Source organism: Anolis sagrei, chromosome 1 (assembly GCF_037176765.1).
Source record: "Anolis sagrei isolate rAnoSag1 chromosome 1, rAnoSag1.mat, whole genome shotgun sequence".
NCBI lineage: Eukaryota > Metazoa > Chordata > Lepidosauria > Squamata > Dactyloidae > Anolis > Anolis sagrei.
The window spans coordinates 337,468,687-337,489,136 of NC_090021.1; the positions used below are offsets into that span (position 1 = coordinate 337,468,687).

Genomic DNA, 20,450 nt, shown 5'->3' on the forward strand with positions numbered 1-20,450 from the left:
TGAACTATACATCCCAGTAACCACACTTGCCGCCTTTGCTCCCTTGCCTGGCCCGCTTTGGGTCCGGAGGCGTGCCTTAAGACCCCGGCGTGTGCGCCAAAAGTCACCTCTTCTCCTTTCTCCTCAGCCATTGGGACCAAGAGAGAGAGAGAGAGAGAGAGGTGGAGATGCCCACCTTTCCTGAAGGTAGGCGCAAAAACAAAGGAGGGAGCGGAGGTGGGAGATACCTCCAGCCAGAGGGTCTCTCTCTCTCTCTCTTGATCCCAATGGCTGAAGAGAAAGTCAGGAGAAGAGGCGACTTTTGGTGCGCACGCCGGGGTCTTCAGACACGCCTCCGGACCCGAAGCGGACCCGAATCTCAACTAAAGTGAAACAAATTTCTGAGTGCTTGGGATAGCATAATGAGGAGATAAAAGTCTCAAGTACGGGAAATGTAGCCAAATGAAGCATCGTTTGGAATCAAGTTACGTTCTAGTCCTTGTTTCATGGAAGCCTAGCTTGGAAAATTCATGCTTAGGTATTTCTTGTTTCATGGTTTTGGTTCTTGGATTTTATGATTGCATACTCATGCCTTGGATTAAAGTTTCCTGGTTTTCTAGATTACATTAGAGAGGTGTAGACTTGGTTTTCGTGGACTTTGCTGAACTTTTCCCTGGACTATGTATTGTCGAAGGCTTTCATGGCCGGAATCACTCAGTTCTTGTGGGTTTTTTCGGGCTATATGGCCATGTTCTAGAGGCATTTCTCCTGACGTTTCGCCTGCATCTATGGCAAGCATCCTCAGAGGTGAGGTCTGCTGGGACTGGAAAAACTTACAAAAGCCCTTTGTCCCACCCTGGTCAATCCACAGATATATAAACCCCTTTTTTCCCAGTCCCAGCAGACCTCACCTCTGAGGATGCTTGCCATAGATGCAGGCGAAACGTCAGGAGAAATGCCTCTAGAACATGGCCATATAGCCCGAAAAAACCCACAAGAACAGATTTTCCCTGGACTACTTTGTTCCTGCTTATCTTCTTACCTAATTGGATTTACCTATTTCTTTAAAGTGCTTTTTTACTTTGCTGCTTTTTAATTATCTCCAGTAAAAGGATTGTTTTTCTATGTTTTCATGGACTTTGTTGAACTTTTCCCTGGACTATTTTGTTCCTGCTTATCTTCTTACCTAATTGGATTTACCTATTTCTTTAAAGTGTTTTTTTACTTTGCTGCTTTTTAATTATCTCCAATAAAAGTATTGTTTTTCTATTCAACGTGTGGCGTCTAAAGTTAAAGAGCTTTTCCTGTCCTCGAGTGCAACAATAGGTCCCATCTTCAAGATATCTCATTATGTATATGCAAATATTAAAAAATCTGAAACACTTCTGATCCCAAATATTTTGGATAAGAGATACTCAACCTGAATAAAAATGGGTTTTGCACCTTGATTAATATTTTTGAGTTTTTCAGCTGCTTCAGGATTAGAATCATAGAATCATAGAGTTGGAAGAGACCTCATGGGCCATCCAGTCCAACCCCATTCTGCCAAGAAGCAGGAATATTGCATTCAAATCACCCCTGACAGATGGCCATCCAGCCCCTGTTTAAAAGCTTCCAAAGAAGGAGCCTCCACCACACTCCGGGGCAGAGAGTTCCACTGCTGAACGGCTCTCACAGTCAGGAAGTTCTTCCTCATGTTCAGATGGATTACTCTTTCTTTTTGCATTAGTTTAAATATGGAACTGAACTTGCAGTTACAGATCAATTCATTGGACCTAAGGCCCTGAACACAGAAAGCCCCCCAAACAAGGTAAACAAATGAATGTCAGGAGACCAAGAAAACCAGAAGTGTGAAGAACTACTATTGAAGAACTGCAATCACAGCCCCATATATATATTTCTTTCTTTTCTTTTTTGCACACTTTACAGCTCTAAAGTGCATTGTTGCCAGTGGCTGGTTCTTCTGAAAACCAGTAATAAATAATTAAGGGAACACAAGCATTTTTCACACGGGAATGCGTGTTCCGGCAAGGCCTTCCAATGTCAGTTTTGTCGAGAGAAAGCTTCTTCAAGAAATGTTCTGTGTTTGGAAAGACGCCTTTTGTAGGAAGTTCACAGTGTGGCTTCTATAACGTACAATACCAGAGTTCTGACATCAGAAGCCACCGCAGTGTTGTTTCCGACTGTATTAAGTGCGGAAGTCATTTCTAAAGAGGAAAGAAACCAAACAGAAAAACACCGCCGTCTCAGAATGCAAAAGATGTCAGTTTCCAGAGGTTCCGCCGTCCAAAGTTTCCGACAAATCCATCCCACATCTCCCTTCCTATCCTCACTCCTCCTGGCTGCTCAGGGGGAAGGACTCCCGCACAAACTGTCGGCACATCGGGCACTGCTGGAAGTGTCTGACGCACTCGTTGCAGAGGCAAGTGTGGCGGCACGGGAGGAGTACCCAGTTGACGGCCCGGTTCTGACAGACGATGCAGTCCTTGCTGTTCTCCTCGGGTGTTTCCGACTCATCCTCCACCAGACCGACCTTTTCAAGCAGGACGCGGTCCTCGGCTTCCAGTCCAGAGGGAGGGTTGCTCAAAGGGGCTGCTGCATTGCTGTTTGCAGACATGAAGAGTTGCTGGAGACAGGGAGGAAAGGAGAAACCAAAGATTATGAACATGAAGAGGAAAACAAACAAGGACATCTCATCACCTCTCAACAAAATTTGGCTCCAGGCACTGCCAGGCCATTATATGCTAATCAAGGTGATCAGATGAAACATTCACACCTAGCTCCAGCTGACAAGAGTCCTTTGTCCCACCCTGGTCATTCCACAGATATATAAACCCCTTTTCCTAGTTTTACAGTCTTCATAGTATTGTCGAAGGCTTTCATGGCCGGAATCACTGGGTTGTTGTAGGGTTTTTTTTGGCTATATGGCCATGTTCTAGAGGAATTCTCTCCTGATGTTTCGCCTACATCTATGGCAAGCATCCTCAGAGGTAGTGAGGTTACTACCTCTGAGGATGCTTGCCACAGATGCAGACGAAACGTCAGGAGAGAATGCCTGTAGACCACGGCCATATAGCCCGAAAAAACCTACAACAACCCTATGAACAGGAAGTTTTAAAGCAGATGCTGGATGGCCATCTTTGCAAAACATCAGGAGAGAATGCTCTGGAACATGGCCAGATAGCCCAGAAAACTCACAGCAACCCAGTGATTCCAGCCATTGACAAGACAGAAAACAAGCCTGCTCCTTCTTCAATAGGGCAGCCTTTCGAATATTTAAACATGGCCACACCTGGAATATTGTGTCCAATTCTGGGCACCACAATTGAAGAGAGATATTGAAGAGCTGGAAGGTGGGATGCCCTCTTCCCATAATATATCTTCAAACTAAGTGGGGGGGGGGGGGCAAAGATCCTTTCCTTTATATCTCTCCACTGTCACAAATTCAGGCCAGTAACTTATACCAGTTCTCTTCTGAAAACTGCTGGGACTCCTCTGGGTTTCTCTTTAAATCTTATTCAATGTTTTGCAAAACAGTCCTGATACACAACTCCACATTAACTGAGTTTATTTATAGATGTCTTGCACAAAAGCTTGTTGTTTACATTTATATATTAGCGTCTTAGTTGAATATAACATTGTTTCATGACAACTCTCATCCTTATGACTTTTTACACATAGAAATATTCACTTGTTAATCATATAATAGCAAACTCTCAACTGTTCTCCACTCACTATCCTATTTCTTTAAATACTCTTACTTATTTTCTGACCTATATTCATGGTCCCCTAACTTATCCTCATCTAACGGCTTTTTCTTCCCTCTCTCTCTGACTTCTCTCTCTCTCTCTAACTGACTTCTCTTTGCTCTCAAAATGTTCAGTTTTTTTTAATTCCAATTGTCACCCTTAACTCCCTCCTTTTTAAAATTCTGGCATCTGCTCATTTAAATATGACCAATCAGATTCCCTTATGTAAATTACCTCCGCCCCTACTGCTACTGCCCCTTTAAGAATCACAGAATGACTGGTCTCATTCCAACCCTGCAATATAGGCCATGTTCTAACATTAACTTTTATTTTTAAATTCTACCCCATAACCAGTAGTTCGCTACAGAAGGTGTCCAGAGGAGGGCAATTAAAATGATCAAGGGTCTGGAGAACAAGCCCTATGAGGAGCGGCTTAGGGAACTGGGCATGTTTAGCCTGAAGAAGAGAAGGCTGAGAGGAGATATGATAGCCAAGTATAAATATGTGAGAGGAAGCCACAGGGAGGAGGGAGCAAGCTTGTTTTCTGCTTCCCTGGAGACTACGACGCGGAACAATGGCTTCAAACTACAAGAAAGGAGATTCCATCTGAACATGAGGAAGAATTTCCTGACTGTGAGAGCCGTTCATCAGTGGAACTCTCTGCCCCGGAGTGTGGTGGAGGCTCCTTCTTTGGAAGCTTTTAAACAGAGGCTGGATGGCCATCTGTCAGGGGTGCTGTGAATGCAACATTCCTGCTTCTTGGCAGAATGGGGTTGGACTGGATGGCCCACGAGGTCTCTTCCAACTCTAGGATTCTATCATGTCCCCTTCTTTCAGGATGTATATGAAACATAAATAAATTTTGTGTTTTCAGACTTGAGTTCCATCTCCAGGATATCCCCTTATGTACTTAGCTGCAAATAAAGATTTTCAAAAATCCAAATACAGTGTTTCCTCACTTTTCACAGACTCGCCGTTTCGTGGGTTTGTGCCTCCCAGTTTATGAATGCGTGCCGTTGCCTAGAGTAGCGTTCTAATCCCGTCTCCTGGCAATGATGGAGTGTGGAAGGGGGTTTCTTTGCAAGAGAGATTGCAAAGCAAAGCAAAGATAGCTAGCAAAAAATGAAAAGAAAAGGTGTGCGGTGCCTTTAAACCTCTCCTCGCTTCTGCCTCACCTGTTGGGACTCAGCCTGTGTGTGAAACTGAGCCTGAATCTCTGATTGTATTGCCTAATGCTGATGCCAGTGTTGATGTTAATGTTGATGGGCCTAGTTTGGATAGTGAGGCTGAAGTGATCAGTGAGGACGAGGTTCAAGATGGAGACACTTTGGGCAGTAAAAATCCTACAGGCTTTGATTGAGAGGCTTCAAGGGAAAAGCCAAGTTCTCATGAGAAAGTTTCTGTCAGATCAAGAGAAGAAAATTCACTCCTTTCTCCTTCTGGCCCAAGCTTGCAAGATAACTTGACACCTGGTCGGGTCAATGTTAACAGCCACAGTTTGGAGATAAGCCAGAACCGCAGGGAGGCTCAATGTTTACGTAGGTCCAAGAGAATCCGACAACTGAAACCAAAGATTAGAGTTAGCTGGAATCAGTTTTTGGGATTTAAGAGTGGCTGTGAGGGGGATTTCCTCAGACCAAGCATCGTTTAGTATACAAACCTCCTGGGTTTTCCAGTTTCCAGTGGTCTGGTCTCTAAGGGAATTTCTGGCTTCAAGTAAGATTTAGCAGGGGATTATCTGTTCATGGATTTCTATTGAGAGTTTTCTGGACATTACTTCTTTGGATTTTCTGCAAGCTTTCTGGATATTGCTGTTTGCTTTCATTTTGACTTTTTTACCTTTGGACTGTCAGGATTAATTTAGTTATGTATGTTTTTTAAATGTGCTTCTATGTATTGCAAATATGAATGCTACTGTGAATTAGAAATGCTGTGCAGAATGTTTACACTATGAGGCTGTGATTAAGTGAACTTGAGAACAGTAAGATAAGGTTTGCTCTTGTGGGAACAGAAGGGAGTAGCCAGTCTCAGCAAGAAAAGATAAGCAGATGTGAAGAGGCTTTCGTTTTGACTAGTTCCTGAATTGTAGCTCGCTGTAGTAAGACGTGTCTGTTGAATGTGCTTAGTAAACTTAGTTTCTTTTGTAACTCAAAGCGTGCAGAGTCCTTATTTTACAACTCATTGTAAAATAAGGACTCTGCAGGCTTTGAGTTACAAAGGAAACTAAGTTTACTAAGCACATTCAACAGACACGTCTTACTACAGCAAGCTACAATTCAGGAACTAGTCTGCTGATCTAGCATTCCTTCCGCTGGGCATCGTCTGAACTCTGACATGGACTTCTATCTATTTTATATTCATCATTCAATAAAAAGGATTGTATTTTTCCTAAACCATTGGTGTATCAATGACAAGAGGGCCCTGTTTCCTGTTCTGGGGTGCAACATCACCCTCGGAATGCGATATACATATATAGCGTCCCTTCTTCACTGATTTTCATTTTTCGTGGGTGGTCCTGGAACGTAACACCCGCAATAAGTGAGGGAACACTGTAACCCTGAAATCTGAAACATTTCTAGTCCCCAACATTTCAGATTCTCAAACTGTATTAGCTTTAATAGTGTCTTGCTGCAAGGGAGAAAAAATGAGAGGGGAACGTGGCATCTCTTTAAGATGTAGTGTTAAAAAAAAAAATTATCCCTGTTAAAATAATAGGTATAATAAACAAAAGAATGAAGCCCATGACTTACCTTGAGGTCATGAAATTGTCCCTGGGCCAAAAGGAGATACTGATACAGCATCCTGCAGGACAGCCGGTAGTAGTCATCAGGGACATGAATTACAGATACCAGAGAAACCTATAGAAGGGGGAAAAATCACCTTTTCGTTAATATAATAATATTTTATTTATTTATTTATTTATTTATTGATTTATTCAATTTGTATACCGCTACTCCCAATTTGGCTCGCTGCGGTTTACAGAAACAGATTAAAACAATACAATTAGCTTTAAAATGACCATAACAATAACAATAAGCAGCGAGAACAGGCATAGCCTGGATTGATATAATAATAATAATAAATTTTATTTAATACTCCGCCACCATCTCCCCAATGGGGACTCAGGGCGGCTTACATGAGGCCAAGCCCAACAGCATATTACAATAAAATCAAACCAAAACACAATAACAACACAGTAAAATACATACAACATATGAGTATGAAGACGATTAAGCAATATCATACACAGTAAAATAAAATAGCATAACAATTTTTTTGTCGTGTCAGGAGCAACTTGAGAAACTGCAAGTCACTTCTGGTGTGAGAGAATTGCCGTCTGCAAAGACGTTGCCCAGGGGATGCCTGGATGATTTGATGTTTTTATCATCCTTGTGGGAGGCTTCTCTCATGTCCCCACATGAGAAGCTGGAGCTGATAGAGGGAGCTTATCCGCCTCTCCCCGGATTTGAACCTGCGACCTGTCGGTCTTCAGTCCTGCCGGCACAGGGGTTTAACCCACTGCGCAAATGGGGGCACAGAATTAATACAGTTTCACATCACTGCCATGACTCAATGTAGTTTGGTGAAGCACCAGCACTCTTCGACAGGGAATACTAAAGGCTTACGAAATGACAACTCCCATGATTCTGCAGCACTGAGCTGCGGCGATTAAAAAGTGCTGGTCATCTGCCGGGAGGGCTTGGATTGTGTTTAACCCACTGCGCCGCCGGGGGCTCTAACATAACAATGAATGGGCCACATGTGCAAAATAAAAACTAAGATACAAAAATACTAAAATCAGGATGAGATAGGGATGGAGCAGATTGTTTGTGGGGGAGAAACTCATAAAGGAACGGGGTCATAAATATAGAATCTATAGATTTTCTTTATAGATCAATCAACCCCCAAACCACAATATGCAACAGGTTAAAAAAAACTTTAAATGCTTTTCAGCCATAATTTCCACAAATTTAATACTATGTGAAGTATTTAATACTATGTAATTTAATATTAATACTATTATGCTGAAACCACAAAAGGCATTTGCTCCAAATTAAAGATGTAATGGCTTTGAATGCAATTTCCTGCTTCTTGGCAGAATGGGTTTGGACTGGATGGCTCACAAGGTCTCTTCCTATTCAAGCCTTCTCCGCTGTGGCCCCCCAGTTGTGGAACTCATTACCTGGTGAGATTAGACAAGTCCCCACCTCAGCAGCCTTCAAGAAAAATTTGAAAACTTGGCTCTTCCAATGTGCCTTTGGAGAGTGACAATATTATTTCTTTCCTGTTGTTTCTCCCATAATGTTGTCCTCATATTGCACCCCCCCCCTTTTTTTTGCAGGCCTATCTCCTCTGTTCCGTCCCCTAAGAGCTCCTCCTTTACAAATATACCTTTTTCTTTTTTTATCTCATAAGAGTTTTATCATTCTATGTCAGTGGTTCTCAACCTTCCTAATGCCGTGACCCTTCAATACAGTTCCTTATGTTGTGGTGACCCCCAACCATAACATTATTTTCTTTGCTACTTCACAACTGTAATTTTGCTGCTGTTATGAATCGTAATGTAAATATCAAATATGCAGGATGTATTTTCATTCATTTCGAACAAATACTCAATACACCCAAATCTGAATACTGGTGGGGTTGAGGGGAGGATTGATTTTGTCATTTGGAAGTTGTAGTTGCTGGGATTTATAGTTTTCCTACAATATCAAAGGGCATTCTGAACTCTACCAAGGGTGGAATTGAACCAAACTTGGAGAACAGAGCTCCCAAGACCAACAGAAAATACTAGAAGGGCTTGGTGGGCATTGACCTTGGGTTTTGGAGTTGTAGTTCACCTACATCCAGATACATCTGGACCAAACTTGGCACAAATACTCAACATGCCCAAATGTGGACACTGGTGGGGTTTGGGGAATATAGACCTTGACATTTGGGAGTTGTAGTTGCTGGGATTTATAGTTCACCTATAATCAAAGAGCATTCTGAACTCCACCAATGACAGAATTAGGCCAAACTTCCCACACGGAACCCCCACGGCCATCAGAACATACTGTGTTTTCTAATTGTCTTTGGCGACCCCCCCCCAGGGGTCCCGACCCCCAGGTTGAGAAACACTGTTCTATGTCATACATTGGGCCCAGTCTTTGTGTTTAATTTTTCACTCTGTTGTTTTGCACTGTTTCATTTTACTCTTATGTTTTACTTATTTTATTGTGATGTTATTTTTTGTCGTTTTGTATTTATTTTGCTGTAATGTATTATCGGGCTTGGAACGTAACCCCCGCGATAAGTGAGGGAACACTGTAGTTCAATTCCTTTCTACTTCTGGTTTCAAAAGACAAGAGATTGACTTACAATGTCATAGATCTCTCTGTTGTCTTCATCTGCCAAGGTCAGCAGCGCCACCAAAGGATACGAAGATCGAGGCACCGGGCCAAAATCAACGACTTGTGCCTCTGCCGGTAACTGACAGTGCTTCTCCTCTTTGTCCATCTTCTTTATGCTTTGCGCGTGTCAAGGAACCTTTGCTCTGTAGTCATAACTGAAGACAAATGTCATTTTGGTGCCAGCAAAGCAAGAGCCAAGGAAGAGCGCAATCAAACTCTTGGGTTGGGGCACCAATGCGCCATCCTTTGAGACTGGCTTCACCTGGCATAGAGGAATGGGTGGTTTTCCTCCTCTCCAATAATGACAATTCACAGGGACTATAATTTAGCAATAAATACATTTAGCATAAGCAAATCTACTGTAAAATACACCTCCAGTCTTGCTTTTTCTTTTGAGAGTGTTACTAGGCCTTATGTTTGCAAATGGCTCAGGAATTTGGGGGAATTGCAATATTGGCAATAGCGACTTTCCTGAGTGTGGATTCTCGGTATAGCCCATAGAATGACCCTTGACTTACTGACCCTTGACTTATTCATGGGTCTTATCAAAATCTATAATTTTGGTCCCCAAGCTGTCCAATAATCACAAGTAGAACAGGAGTCAACAGAGTGATGTGGCAGCTAAAAAAGCCAAGGCAATACTAGGCTGAATCAATAGAAGGACAGTGTCTGGATTGAGAAAAATATTTATTTAGAATTTTTATATACTGGTCTTCTCACCTCCAACAAGGGACTTGGGCCGGTTTACAACAGAGGAATTCATACACAATAGTTTAAAACATCACACCCAATAATACACTGATATAAAAATACATTAAAATACAATCATATAATTATATAAGACCAAGTCGTCCGAATCACTATTCATTCCCATCCGTGTGGTCAAGAGTTATTGACTCACTCCTCAAATGCCAGATTTTCACCAACTTTCTAAAGGTCAGGATGGATGGCCATCTGTCAGGGGTGATTTGAATGCAATATTCCTGCTTCTTGGCAGGTGGTTGGACTGGATGGCCCATGAGGTCTCTTCCAACTCTTTGATTCTATGATTCTAGGAGGGAAAGGACAGTTCTAATCTCCAGTGGGAGAGAGTTCCAGAGCCGAGGGGCCACCACTGAGAAGGCCCACCACTGAGAAGGCACCACTGAGAAGGGGCCACCACTGACAGACGCGATTGCGAGGGTGGTGGGACCGAGAGCAGGGCCCCTCCAGAAGATCTTAACAACCTTGATGGTTCATAGGGGAGAATCTGTTCGGACAGGTAAACTGGGCTGGAGTCATTTAGGGATTTATAGGTCAACACCAGCACTTTGAATTGTGATCAGAAGCTGATTGGCAGCCAGTGGAGCTGGTGTAACAGAGGAGTAGTATGCTCCCTGTACCCCACTCCTGTTAGTAATCTGGCTGCCACCCGTTGGACTAATTGCAGCTTCCGGGCAGTCTTCAGAGGCAACTCCACGTAGAGTAGTCTATACGGGATGTAACCAGAAAACTCATAGTCACACTCTCTTCTGGTCTGGTCACCTGGACCTTCTCACCTGGAATAACCCTGTATCAGTTCTGGGCAAAGCAATTCAAGAGGAACATGGACAAAACTGAAGGTGTCCAGAGAAGGCTGACCTAAGTGGTGGAAGGTCTGGAAGCCAAGTTCAATGGGATCTGGGTATGCTTAGCTTGGAGAAATTGAAAGAGGACATGATAAACAATTTTAAATACAGGGTTAGTCAAAATGCATAGGCCAATAAGCCATTCAATTGAATGGCTTATTGGCCTATGCATTTTGTGTATACGAAAGGATGTCACATTGTGGATTCAAAATTGCAGAAGGGTGATTCCACCTGAGTCAATAGTGTGATGTGGCAACTAAAAAAGCCAAGGCAATTCTAGGATACATCAACAGGAGCATCATAAGTTCTGAGCTATTTGCTGTCATAAGGTCTAGTAGCACTTTCAAAAGGAAAAGGAATGCTGACGCCATTAGAAGCTGAATATTGTTATTATCATCATCATCATCATCATCATCATCATCAATATCATCCCAGGCTCTCTCTCTCTAAAAAAGAGATCTAAAGCGGCTAATAGTAAAAGCAGCATAATATATAGTCTAAAACCTAGAAAACATACAAATAGTTAAATTAAATAAAACAGTTAAAACCATGCATCTTAAATATACTGTTGTGTTTAATTCTCTTTTAATGTTTGCATAATTGTGTATTTTAAATTATGTGGTCATATTTTTAATGTAGGCTGCTTTGAGTCTCCCTTGGGATAAAGCAGGGAATAAATAAAAATAATAATAGCATAATAAAAATAACAAACATACTGGAACTTATGCAATAAATACTATCTGCCTGTGACAAAAAACTGTGGGATCAAAAGCCTGAAAAAGTTACGGCAAATGAACACTCAAAACTACTTCTGAATTCAGACTGACAAGAGTTTTGGAGCACAATATTCCTGATCTCACAATCATGATAAAAAACAAAGTATGGATTGTCAATGTGACAATCCCAGGCGATAACAGGATTGAAGAGGAACAACTGGAAAAGCTGACACAATATGAGGATTTAAAGATCAAACTGCAAAGACTCTGGCACAAGCCAGTCATGGGGGTACCAGTGGTGATTGGCACACTGGGTGCAGTGCCTAAAAACGTTGGCCTGCACTTAAAAACAATTAGTGCTGACAAAATTGTTAATGAGTTTTGAGATGTATAATGTAGATTTCAAAGTGTGTTTGTAAGTTTAAAAATGTAATGCAGTGTGCCGACAGTATTCCTGTGTGGAAAGGGTTAACTGTACCATGAAGGGAAACGGCATTCCTAGAGAGGTCATAAATCTTAGGGCAGAGAGCAATGGATGTGTAGTGCGTTGTATGTCATACATCACTCTGGAATGCAGGAGGTGTGGACTAATGCTGATAACAGCATGTTCTGTGTTCACGATGTAGCTGCCAAATGGAGAGGAAGCAAGTTTTATGATCTGCTTAGCTTCTAATGTAAATAGTTGTAGAATAAATTAGTTTATAGCCTAAAGGAGACTGTGGCCGATGTGTTTCCTTGCCTTGCTGAGATGTCCACTATCTGTCAGCTGCAAAAGGCCACCCTCCTCAGATCTGCGCACATTATTAGCCGATACATCACACAGTCCTAGACACTTGGGAAGTGTCTGACGTGTGATCAAATGCAAAAGCCAGCATAGTGATCTTGTTTGCTGTGTACTAATCTTGTTGTGTATCTAATAATAGTAGTAGTAGTAGTAATAATAATAATAATAATAATAATAATAATAATAATTCAATTAAAAACATATCCTCATAACATTTCACAGCACCAATTGCTCGATCTTAAAAAATGTTCTTTTTTCAATGATTCTACAATTATACATAAGGTCAACTTATATATGTGTATATATGGTATTCTTGGCAGACATAAGGGCTGGTACCTAGCTTTTCCGATAATTAAGAAGGAGAAGTGTTCAGGATTCTGTTCCAGATTTAGAGAAAGGATACTAATACTGTTCACGATAATGGTATTCGTTATGCAACGCATCCTCAAAAGCTTGTGGAGTTTTTATTCGAAAGCGATAGGCGTGTATCTGCAGAGCTTCGTGGAGCCTTTGCACGCTACAACCCCAGTAACATGTAAGGAGGCAATCTTCCAGACAGTCAAGCGACAGCGTTATGCCACCTTGGGGAGGAAAAACAAACAGTATTAGGACACATTTTGCTGATTTGAAAGATCCAAAGGAGAAAGAGAAAGCAAGAGAGAGAATGAATCCATTGTTTCCATTGCATCCTTTTAGACAACTATATCTAAACCAGTGTTTCTCAACCTTCCTAATGCTGCGAGCCCTTAATACTGACCCTCATGTTGTGCTGACCCCCAACCATAACATTATTTTTGTTGCTACTTCATAACTGTAATTTTGCTACTGTTATGAATCATCACATAAATATCTGATATGCAGGATGGATTTTCATTCATTGCATAAAATTTGGCACAAATACCCAATATGCCCAAATCTGAATACTGATGGAGTTGGGGGAGGATTGATTTTGTCATTTGGGAGTTGTAGTTGCTGGGATTTATAGTTCACCTAGAAAGAGTATTCTGAACCCTGCCAACAATGGGATTGAACCAATATTGGCATACAGAACTTCCATGACCAACAGAAAATACTGGAAGGGTTTGGTGGACATTGACCTTGAGTTTTGGAGTTGTAGTTCACCTACATCTAGGTAGAGCACTGTAGACTCAAACAATGATGGATCAGGACCAAATTTGGCATGAATACCAAATATTAATTTATTTATTTACATTTCTATGCTGCCCTTCTCAGAGGAGGACTCAGAGCGGCTTACAAGATATATATACATACAGTACATTATACTATAGCATTAAATTGTAATATTATTAGTATTACATGTAATATAAAATATATAATTATAATACCGTATTAGTAGTAGTAGTGTTATATTGTATTACCTTATAATATTAAAATATTATATGTATAGGCAATATATTATATTACTTTACATTACATTATATTATTAGCATAGCACAGGAAACAAGGTGGAACTGTCCCCTGTCCTCTTCACTCTGGCCCAGAGTGGCGGTTGGTGTTGGGGGGGAGGGGTCCCCAACTGATGCCTAAATGTGAACACTGGTGGAGTTTGGGGAAAATAGACCTTGACATTTGGAAGTTGTAGTTGCTGGGATTTATAGTTCACCTACAATCAAAGAGCATTCTGAACCCCACCAATGACAGAACTGGGCCAAACTTCCCATACAGAATCCCCCTGACTAACAGAAAATGTTTTCTGATGGTCTTTGGTGATGTTGGGACTCAGCCTGTGATTGAACTTGAGCCTGTGTTTGAACCTGTGAATGTGTTTCAGTCTCCTGATGTTTCTGTCTCTGATGTGGAGAATGAGGAGGGAAGTCAGTCCCCTGTTGCTTCTGATGTGGGGGATGCTGGGACTGACTCTGACGTGCAAGATGGAGACACTTTGGTCAATGAGTTTCATGCAGACACTGACAGAGAGGCTTCGGTGCAAAGGGCAGATTCTCATGAGAATGCTTCTGTCAGGCCTTGGGAGAAAGGTTTACTCCCTCCATCTGTGAGCTCTCCAGATTCTAGTTTGGAAAACAGTCTGACACCTGCTAGAGTTAATGAGGAGTCAGATAAGCAGAGTCAGCGAATGGAGATTAGCCAGAATCGACAAGAGGCCCAATGTTTACGTAGATCTGAAAGAATTTGTCAATTAAAGTCAAAGTCTGGGGGAAAGAGATACCAGTTTTTGGGATTTAAGGTTTGTCTGTAGAAAATCTTGTCAGATCAGGCATCGTTTGGAAACCAAGTGTAAGCCTCATGGAATCCCTGTTTAAGTGGTCTCGTCTTCATGGATTTTTCTAGCTTTTCAAGGTGACTAGCAGCGTCTGGTCTGTTCTTGCTTCTTGTTTGGTTCCTGTCTGGATATCATTGCCTTGGATTATAATTTCATGTTTTTTGGACATTGTTTTTGATTGCTACGTTTAGACACTGTTTTATCTGGCTGCCTTTGAATACCTTATTACTCTTTGGAATGTTATCTATCTATACAAACATTTATTTCTACTGGTTTTTTTGCTAACCTTTAATAAAAAGGATTGTTCCTTCACTCAACGTGTGGGGTGTTTATAGTCAGAGGGGTTAGTTCCTGTTCTGGAGTGCAATAGGTGACCCCTCTAACACCCCGTCGCGACCCCTCTCAGGGGTCCCCACCCCCAGGTTGAGAAACGCTGCTCGAAACCTTTCAAGTTTCAAAGCCATTCAAATGACAAAAACAGATAAAAAAGATCAGGGACAGGGCTTTCTTAAAAAGGTTTTCTTCCCGCAAACCAAAACTTCATTCTAAGCTGTTGGTATTTCATCTCTTGGAGAAGTACATGAGCTCACTGGAACCCAGGGATTCCAACCTGAACCTTCGACAACATATAATGTTATATAAATAAAAATGTAATGTTTGTTTGTTTGTGGGATTATCATAACTCAAAAACCACTGGATGAATTGACACCAAATTTGGACACAAGACACCTAACAACCCAATGTATGTCCTTCACTCAAAAAAAAAAATGATTTTGTCATTTGGGAATTGTAGTTGCTGGGATTTATAGTTCACCTACAAAGTGCATTCTGAACCCCACCAACGATGGAACTGAACCAAACTTGGCACACAGTTCTACCATGACCAACAGAAAATACTGGTAGGGTTTGGTTGGCAGTGTCCTTTGGTTTTGGAGTTGTAGTTCACCTACATCCAGAGATCACTGTGGACTCAAACAATGATGGATCTGGACCAAACTCTACACAAAGACTCAATATGCCCAAATGTAAACACTGGTGGAGTTTGGGGGAAATAGAATCTTGACATTTGGGAGTTGTAGTTGCTGGGATTTATAGTTCACCTACAATCACAGAGCGTTCCGAACCCCACCAACAATAGAATTGGGCCAAACCTCCCACATGTGGGCCACAGCAATACGTGGCAGGGGACAGCTAGTATATAAATAAAAATGTAATGTTTGTTTGTGGGATTATCATAACTCAAAAACCACTGGGTAAATTGACACCAAATTTGAACACAATACACCTACCAGGCCAACGAGTGACCATCACTCATAAAAACATGGAAAAACACATCAGGAGAGACTTAAAAAGCCAAAGAAAATTACATGACAACGCATGCGCATAACCACATAAATCACATATACACAAATATACACACACATATACACACATATATACACACACAACACATATACACAGTCTGGGCCATAGTAACATGTGGCAGGGGACGGCTAATAATAATAATAGATGCCCAAATCAAGGCTGCTGGCTCCTGAATCTAAGCCCTATCGGTGGATAGAGTTTAATAGGAAAAGTTACCACGAATAAACCAAGGGACAGGGCTTGCTATGGGAAGGTAGAAACAAACCTTTGAATACTGCAAAAAATAATAAACATGTATACTGACTTGCAGTTGAAGCTACTGAGAGGTTTTTGATTTCCAAACTGAATGGATTCTTCACTTGTCGCATCTGTTTCTGGGAGACTTTCACACTTGATTCAGTTTCTTCCGAGTTTCTGAGAATCACAGGGACATCCCATCCAAACCTACAAAAACAAGTGACGATAAAATGGCAATGGTTAATATGACTGAGCATCCCTTTTTCTTCTCTTCCAAAGCTCCAGGCTCCGTGTATAGCAGGTAAGGGCCAGCTTGGCCTCTCCAGGTGTTTTGGACTTCAACTCCCACAATTCCTAACAGCCGGTGAGAGTTGAAGTCCAAAACACTTGGAAGGCCCAAGTTGGTCCATGCCTGATTTACACTGCATTATTATTACACTAGTAACACAATTTTTGTTCCTGGGTTCTATTTTTAAAAAACATGGGAAATGTTTATTAAACTGCAAAAACTTTCATAGAATCATAGAATCAAAGAGTTGGAAGAGACCTCATGGGCCATCCAGTCCAACCCCCTTCTGCCAAGAAGCAGGAATATTGCATTCAAATCACCCCTGACAGATGGCCATCCAGCCTCTGTTTAAAAGCTTCCAAAGAAGGAGCCTCCACCACACTCCGGGGCAGAGAGTTCCACTGCTGAACGGCTCTCACAGTCAGGAAGTTCTTCCTCACGTTCAGATGGAATCTCCTCTCTTGTAGTTTGATGCCATTGTTTCGTGTCCGAGTCTCCAGGGAAGCAGACAACAAACTTGCTCCCTCCTTTCTCCTTTCTTGTAGTTTGTATAATGTTACAATATAATGGTATAGTACAATATAGTAATATTTAATACGGATATTGTACTATGCTAATAATATAATATATTGTATGTATATATATCTTGTAACCCTGTTTAAGGAGCTCCATTGGCTGCCGTTCATCTTCCGGTCCCAATTCAAGGTGCAGGTGCTCACCTACAAAGCGCTAAACGGTTTGGGACCCGCCTACCTGCGTGACCGCCTCTCCATATATGAACCCACGCCTTCCCTTCGATCATCTGGAGAGGCCCTGCTCACGATCCCACCTGCGTCACAGGCGCGTCTGGTGGGGACGAGGGACAGGGCCTTCTCTGTGGTGGCCCCCCGACTCTGGAACTCTCTCCCCAAGGACATCAGACAAGCCCCAACGCTGGCTGTCTTTAGGAAGAGCCTGAAGACCTGGCTGTTCCAGTGTGCCTTTCCAGAATAGGAAACTCCTGGCATCAAGTCCCAAATGCACTTTGTTAGAGATTCAGGATTTTTTGCACATTGCACTGACCTCCAAATACCGCTACATATCACTTGTCAAGTCTAGCACTTTTAAATTTTGTCTATTACACTTGGCCCGGCCCTTGGTTTTAAATGCGTCACTGTGTCATTGTTTTATTGTTTAATGCTTTGCTTGATGTTTTTATTTGCTTATGACTTTAATTGTGTATGTGTATGTTATTGTTGTTGGCGGCCTTGGCCTTTGTAAGCCACATCGAGTCCTTCGGGAGATTTTGCGGGGTATAAATAAAGTTAATAATAATTATTATTATAATAATAATAAGCCGCTCTGAGTCCCCTTCGCGATGAGAAGGGCAGAATATGAATGTCGTAAATAAATAAATACATATCCAATTGTCTGGTGCTTATGTGGAAAAGGGAATAGCGGTAGTTAAAGAGCACATTCTAAGGATTATTTCTGCGTATTGTCAAAGGCTTTCATGGCCGGAATCACTGGGTTGTTGTAGGTTTTTTGGGGCTACATGGCCATGTTCTAGAGGCATTCTCTCCTGACGTTTCGCCTGCATCTATGGCAAGCATCCTTAGACTACCTCTGAGGATGCTTGCCATAGATGCTGGCGAAATGTCAGGAGAGAATGCCTCCAGACCATGGCCATATAGCCCCAAAAAACCTACAACAGCCCTGATTATTTCTGTGTTTGATTTATTAAAATATTCCCATGCAAAGCCAAGTAATGTAGGTGGAGGCATTACTTTTCATTCAACCCTGGTCTCATAGAAGATGGAAAATAACGTTGGGTGAATAACACATCCTATTCTGTATTCTGTGCTTGCTAATGAATACTTCATCCCACCTTGAGTCCAAACCCATTCAACATAGTTTCTGCCACAAAAACAAAGTTTCTGGAGGGGAATAACCACTTTCAAAGTCAGTGTCGCACAATTGAACAGGACACAACACAGCACACAACTTAAAAGCGCGTCTACACTGTGGATTTAACCCGGTTCGAAACCGCCTCCCCGACTGACCATCCCAGGACCATCCCGCTGGTGACCAGGAAGCAGAGGAAGACCACGGAGATGTAGAAGAGCGGCGAGTATTCGTACAGGGCCACCAGGAAGGCGGCGGCCATCGGGGAAGGAAGTGCGGACGGGCAGCGCTCCCAACGCGGCTCTGTTCCTCTCTCTTTGTTGACAACCGCCGAATGGAGTGCGCGCGCATGCGCAGAAAGCGCTGCCATGAGGGAAGTCCAATCATATGCAGGGATCGCCTCTTGTGTGCGCATGCTCAGAAGAGTGAGGGAAGCCGCTGTCCTCCCGCTCTTGACAAGGCTCCTTTTGTGTGCGCATGCTCAGCAAGAGTCAGGGAAGCCGCTGTACTCTGCTGACAAGGCTACTCTTTTGTGCGCATGCTCAGAAAGTGTAAAGGAAAGCCACTGTCTTTGCGCATGCTCAGAAGAGTGAGGGAAGCCGCTGTACTCCGCTCTTGATGAGGCCACTTTTGTGTGCGCATGCTCAGAAGGGGGAAAGCTTAGATGAGTGAGGGAATCCGCTCTGTTGACTACTCTTGTGTGCGCATGCTCAGAAAGAGTCAGAGGAAGCCACATCTTAACACCTCTCAACAAAAGATTTTCCCAGACTCAGCCAGGCCTTCAAATGCTAATGAAGGTGGTCAGGTTTAGCCTGAAGAAGAGAAGGCTGAGAGGAGATATGATAGCCATGTATAAATATGTGAGAGAAAGCCACAGGGAGGAGGGAGCTAGCTTGTTTTCTGCTTCCTTGGAGGCTAGGACGCGGAGCAATGGCTCAAACTACAAGAGAGGAGATTCCATCTGAACATTAGGAAGAACTTCCTGACTGTGAGAGCCGTTCAGCAGTGGAACTCTCTGCCCCGGAGTGTGGTGGAGGCTCCTTCTTTAGAAGCTTTTAAGCAGAGGCTGGATGGCCATTTGTCAGGGGTGGTTTGAATGCAATATTCCTGCTTCTTGGCAGGGGGTTGGACTGGATGGCCCATGAGGTCTCTTCCAACTCTTTGATTCTATGATTCTAGGTGAAACAGTCACACCTAGCTCCAGCAGAGGAGAGCTCTTTGCCCCACCCCAGCCATTCCACAGCTATATAAACCCATTTTCCTACTTCCAACAGACCTCACTACCTCTGAGGATGCTTGCCATAGATGCAGGCGAAACGTCAGGAGAAATGCCTCTAGAACATGGCCCTATAGCCCGAAAAAACCCACAAGAACTTAGTGATTCCAGCCATGAAAGCCTTCGACAATACATTGAAGCCGCTTTATTCCTGACTAGTCTTGTGTGCACATGCTCAGAAGTTGGTCTTCACTCTGCTCTTGATACGCTCACTCTTGTGTGCGCATGCTCAGAAAAAGTCAAGGAAAGCCACTGTCTATGCGCATGCTCAGAAGAGTGAGGCAATCCGCTTTGTTGATTACGCTTGTGTGCGCATGCTCCGAAAGAGTCCCAGAAAGCCGCTCTACTCCTGACTAGTCTTGTGTGCGCATGCTCAGAAGTTGCTCTTGGCAAGATCACTCTTGTGTGGTCATGTTCAGAAAGAGTGAGGGCATCCACTGTGTGTGCGCATGCTCAGAAGAGTGAGGCAATCCGCTCTGTTGACTACTCTTGTGTGCGCATGCTCAGAAATGAGTTAGAGGAAGCCGCTGTACTCCTGGCTAGTCTTGTGTTCGCATGCTCCGAAGTTGGTCTTCACTCTGCTCTTGATAAGCTCACTCTTGTGTGCGCATGCTCAGAAAGAGTGAGGGAAAGCCACTGTCTATGCGCATGCTCAGAAGAGTGAGAGAATCCGCTCTGTTCTTGACAGGACTACTCTTGTGTGCGCATGCTCAGAAAGAGAGGAAGCCGCAGTACTTCTGACTTGTCTTGAGTGCGCATGCTCAGAAGTTGCTCTTCGCTCTGCTCTTGATAGGCTCACTCTTGTGTGAGCATGCTCAGAAAGAGTGAGGGAAGCCACTGTGTATGCGCATGCTCAGAAAGAGTGAGGGAAGCCACTGTGTATGCGCATGCTCAGAAGAGTGAGGGAATCCGCTCTGTTCTTGGCAAGA

The 20,450-nt window shown here is 42.8% G+C and overlaps 1 protein-coding gene across 2 annotated transcripts; it reads right to left on the reverse strand.

Annotated features, from left to right (window-relative positions):
* Window positions 1–1,820: 1,820 nt before the first annotated feature.
* On the reverse strand, window positions 1,821–18,695 carry CGRRF1 (cell growth regulator with ring finger domain 1). 2 transcript variants are annotated; one of them, XM_060753367.2, is made up of 6 exons: window positions 18,404–18,695; window positions 16,140–16,279; window positions 12,632–12,809; window positions 9,090–9,237; window positions 6,479–6,586; window positions 1,821–2,605 (listed from the first exon to the last, which is right to left on the reverse strand). In XM_060753367.2, exons 1-6 carry the CDS (start codon window positions 18,658–18,660, stop codon window positions 2,309–2,311), a joined length of 1,128 nt encoding a protein of 375 aa, XP_060609350.2. In that variant the 5' UTR covers window positions 18,661–18,695; the 3' UTR covers window positions 1,821–2,308. The 2 variants fall into 2 exon arrangements, with proteins under 2 accessions (XP_060609350.2, XP_067319203.1); XM_067463102.1 differs by lacking the exon at window positions 18,404–18,695 and adding an exon at window positions 17,115–17,636.
* Window positions 18,696–20,450: the final 1,755 nt, after the last annotated feature.

Coding starts and splice junctions, on each gene's coding strand:
- CGRRF1 (XM_060753367.2), bottom strand. CDS start 18,660: ATGCGCACACAAGAGGCGATCCCTGCATATGATTGGACTTCCCTCATG. Junction 16,280..18,403: donor AGCGGGATGGTCCTGGGATG/GTCAGTCGGGGA, acceptor TTGTTTTTGTAG/GTTTGGATGGGATGTCCCTG. Junction 9,238..12,631: donor CATTATCGTGAACAGTATTA/GTATCCTTTCTC, acceptor ACACGCGCAAAG/CATAAAGAAGATGGACAAAG.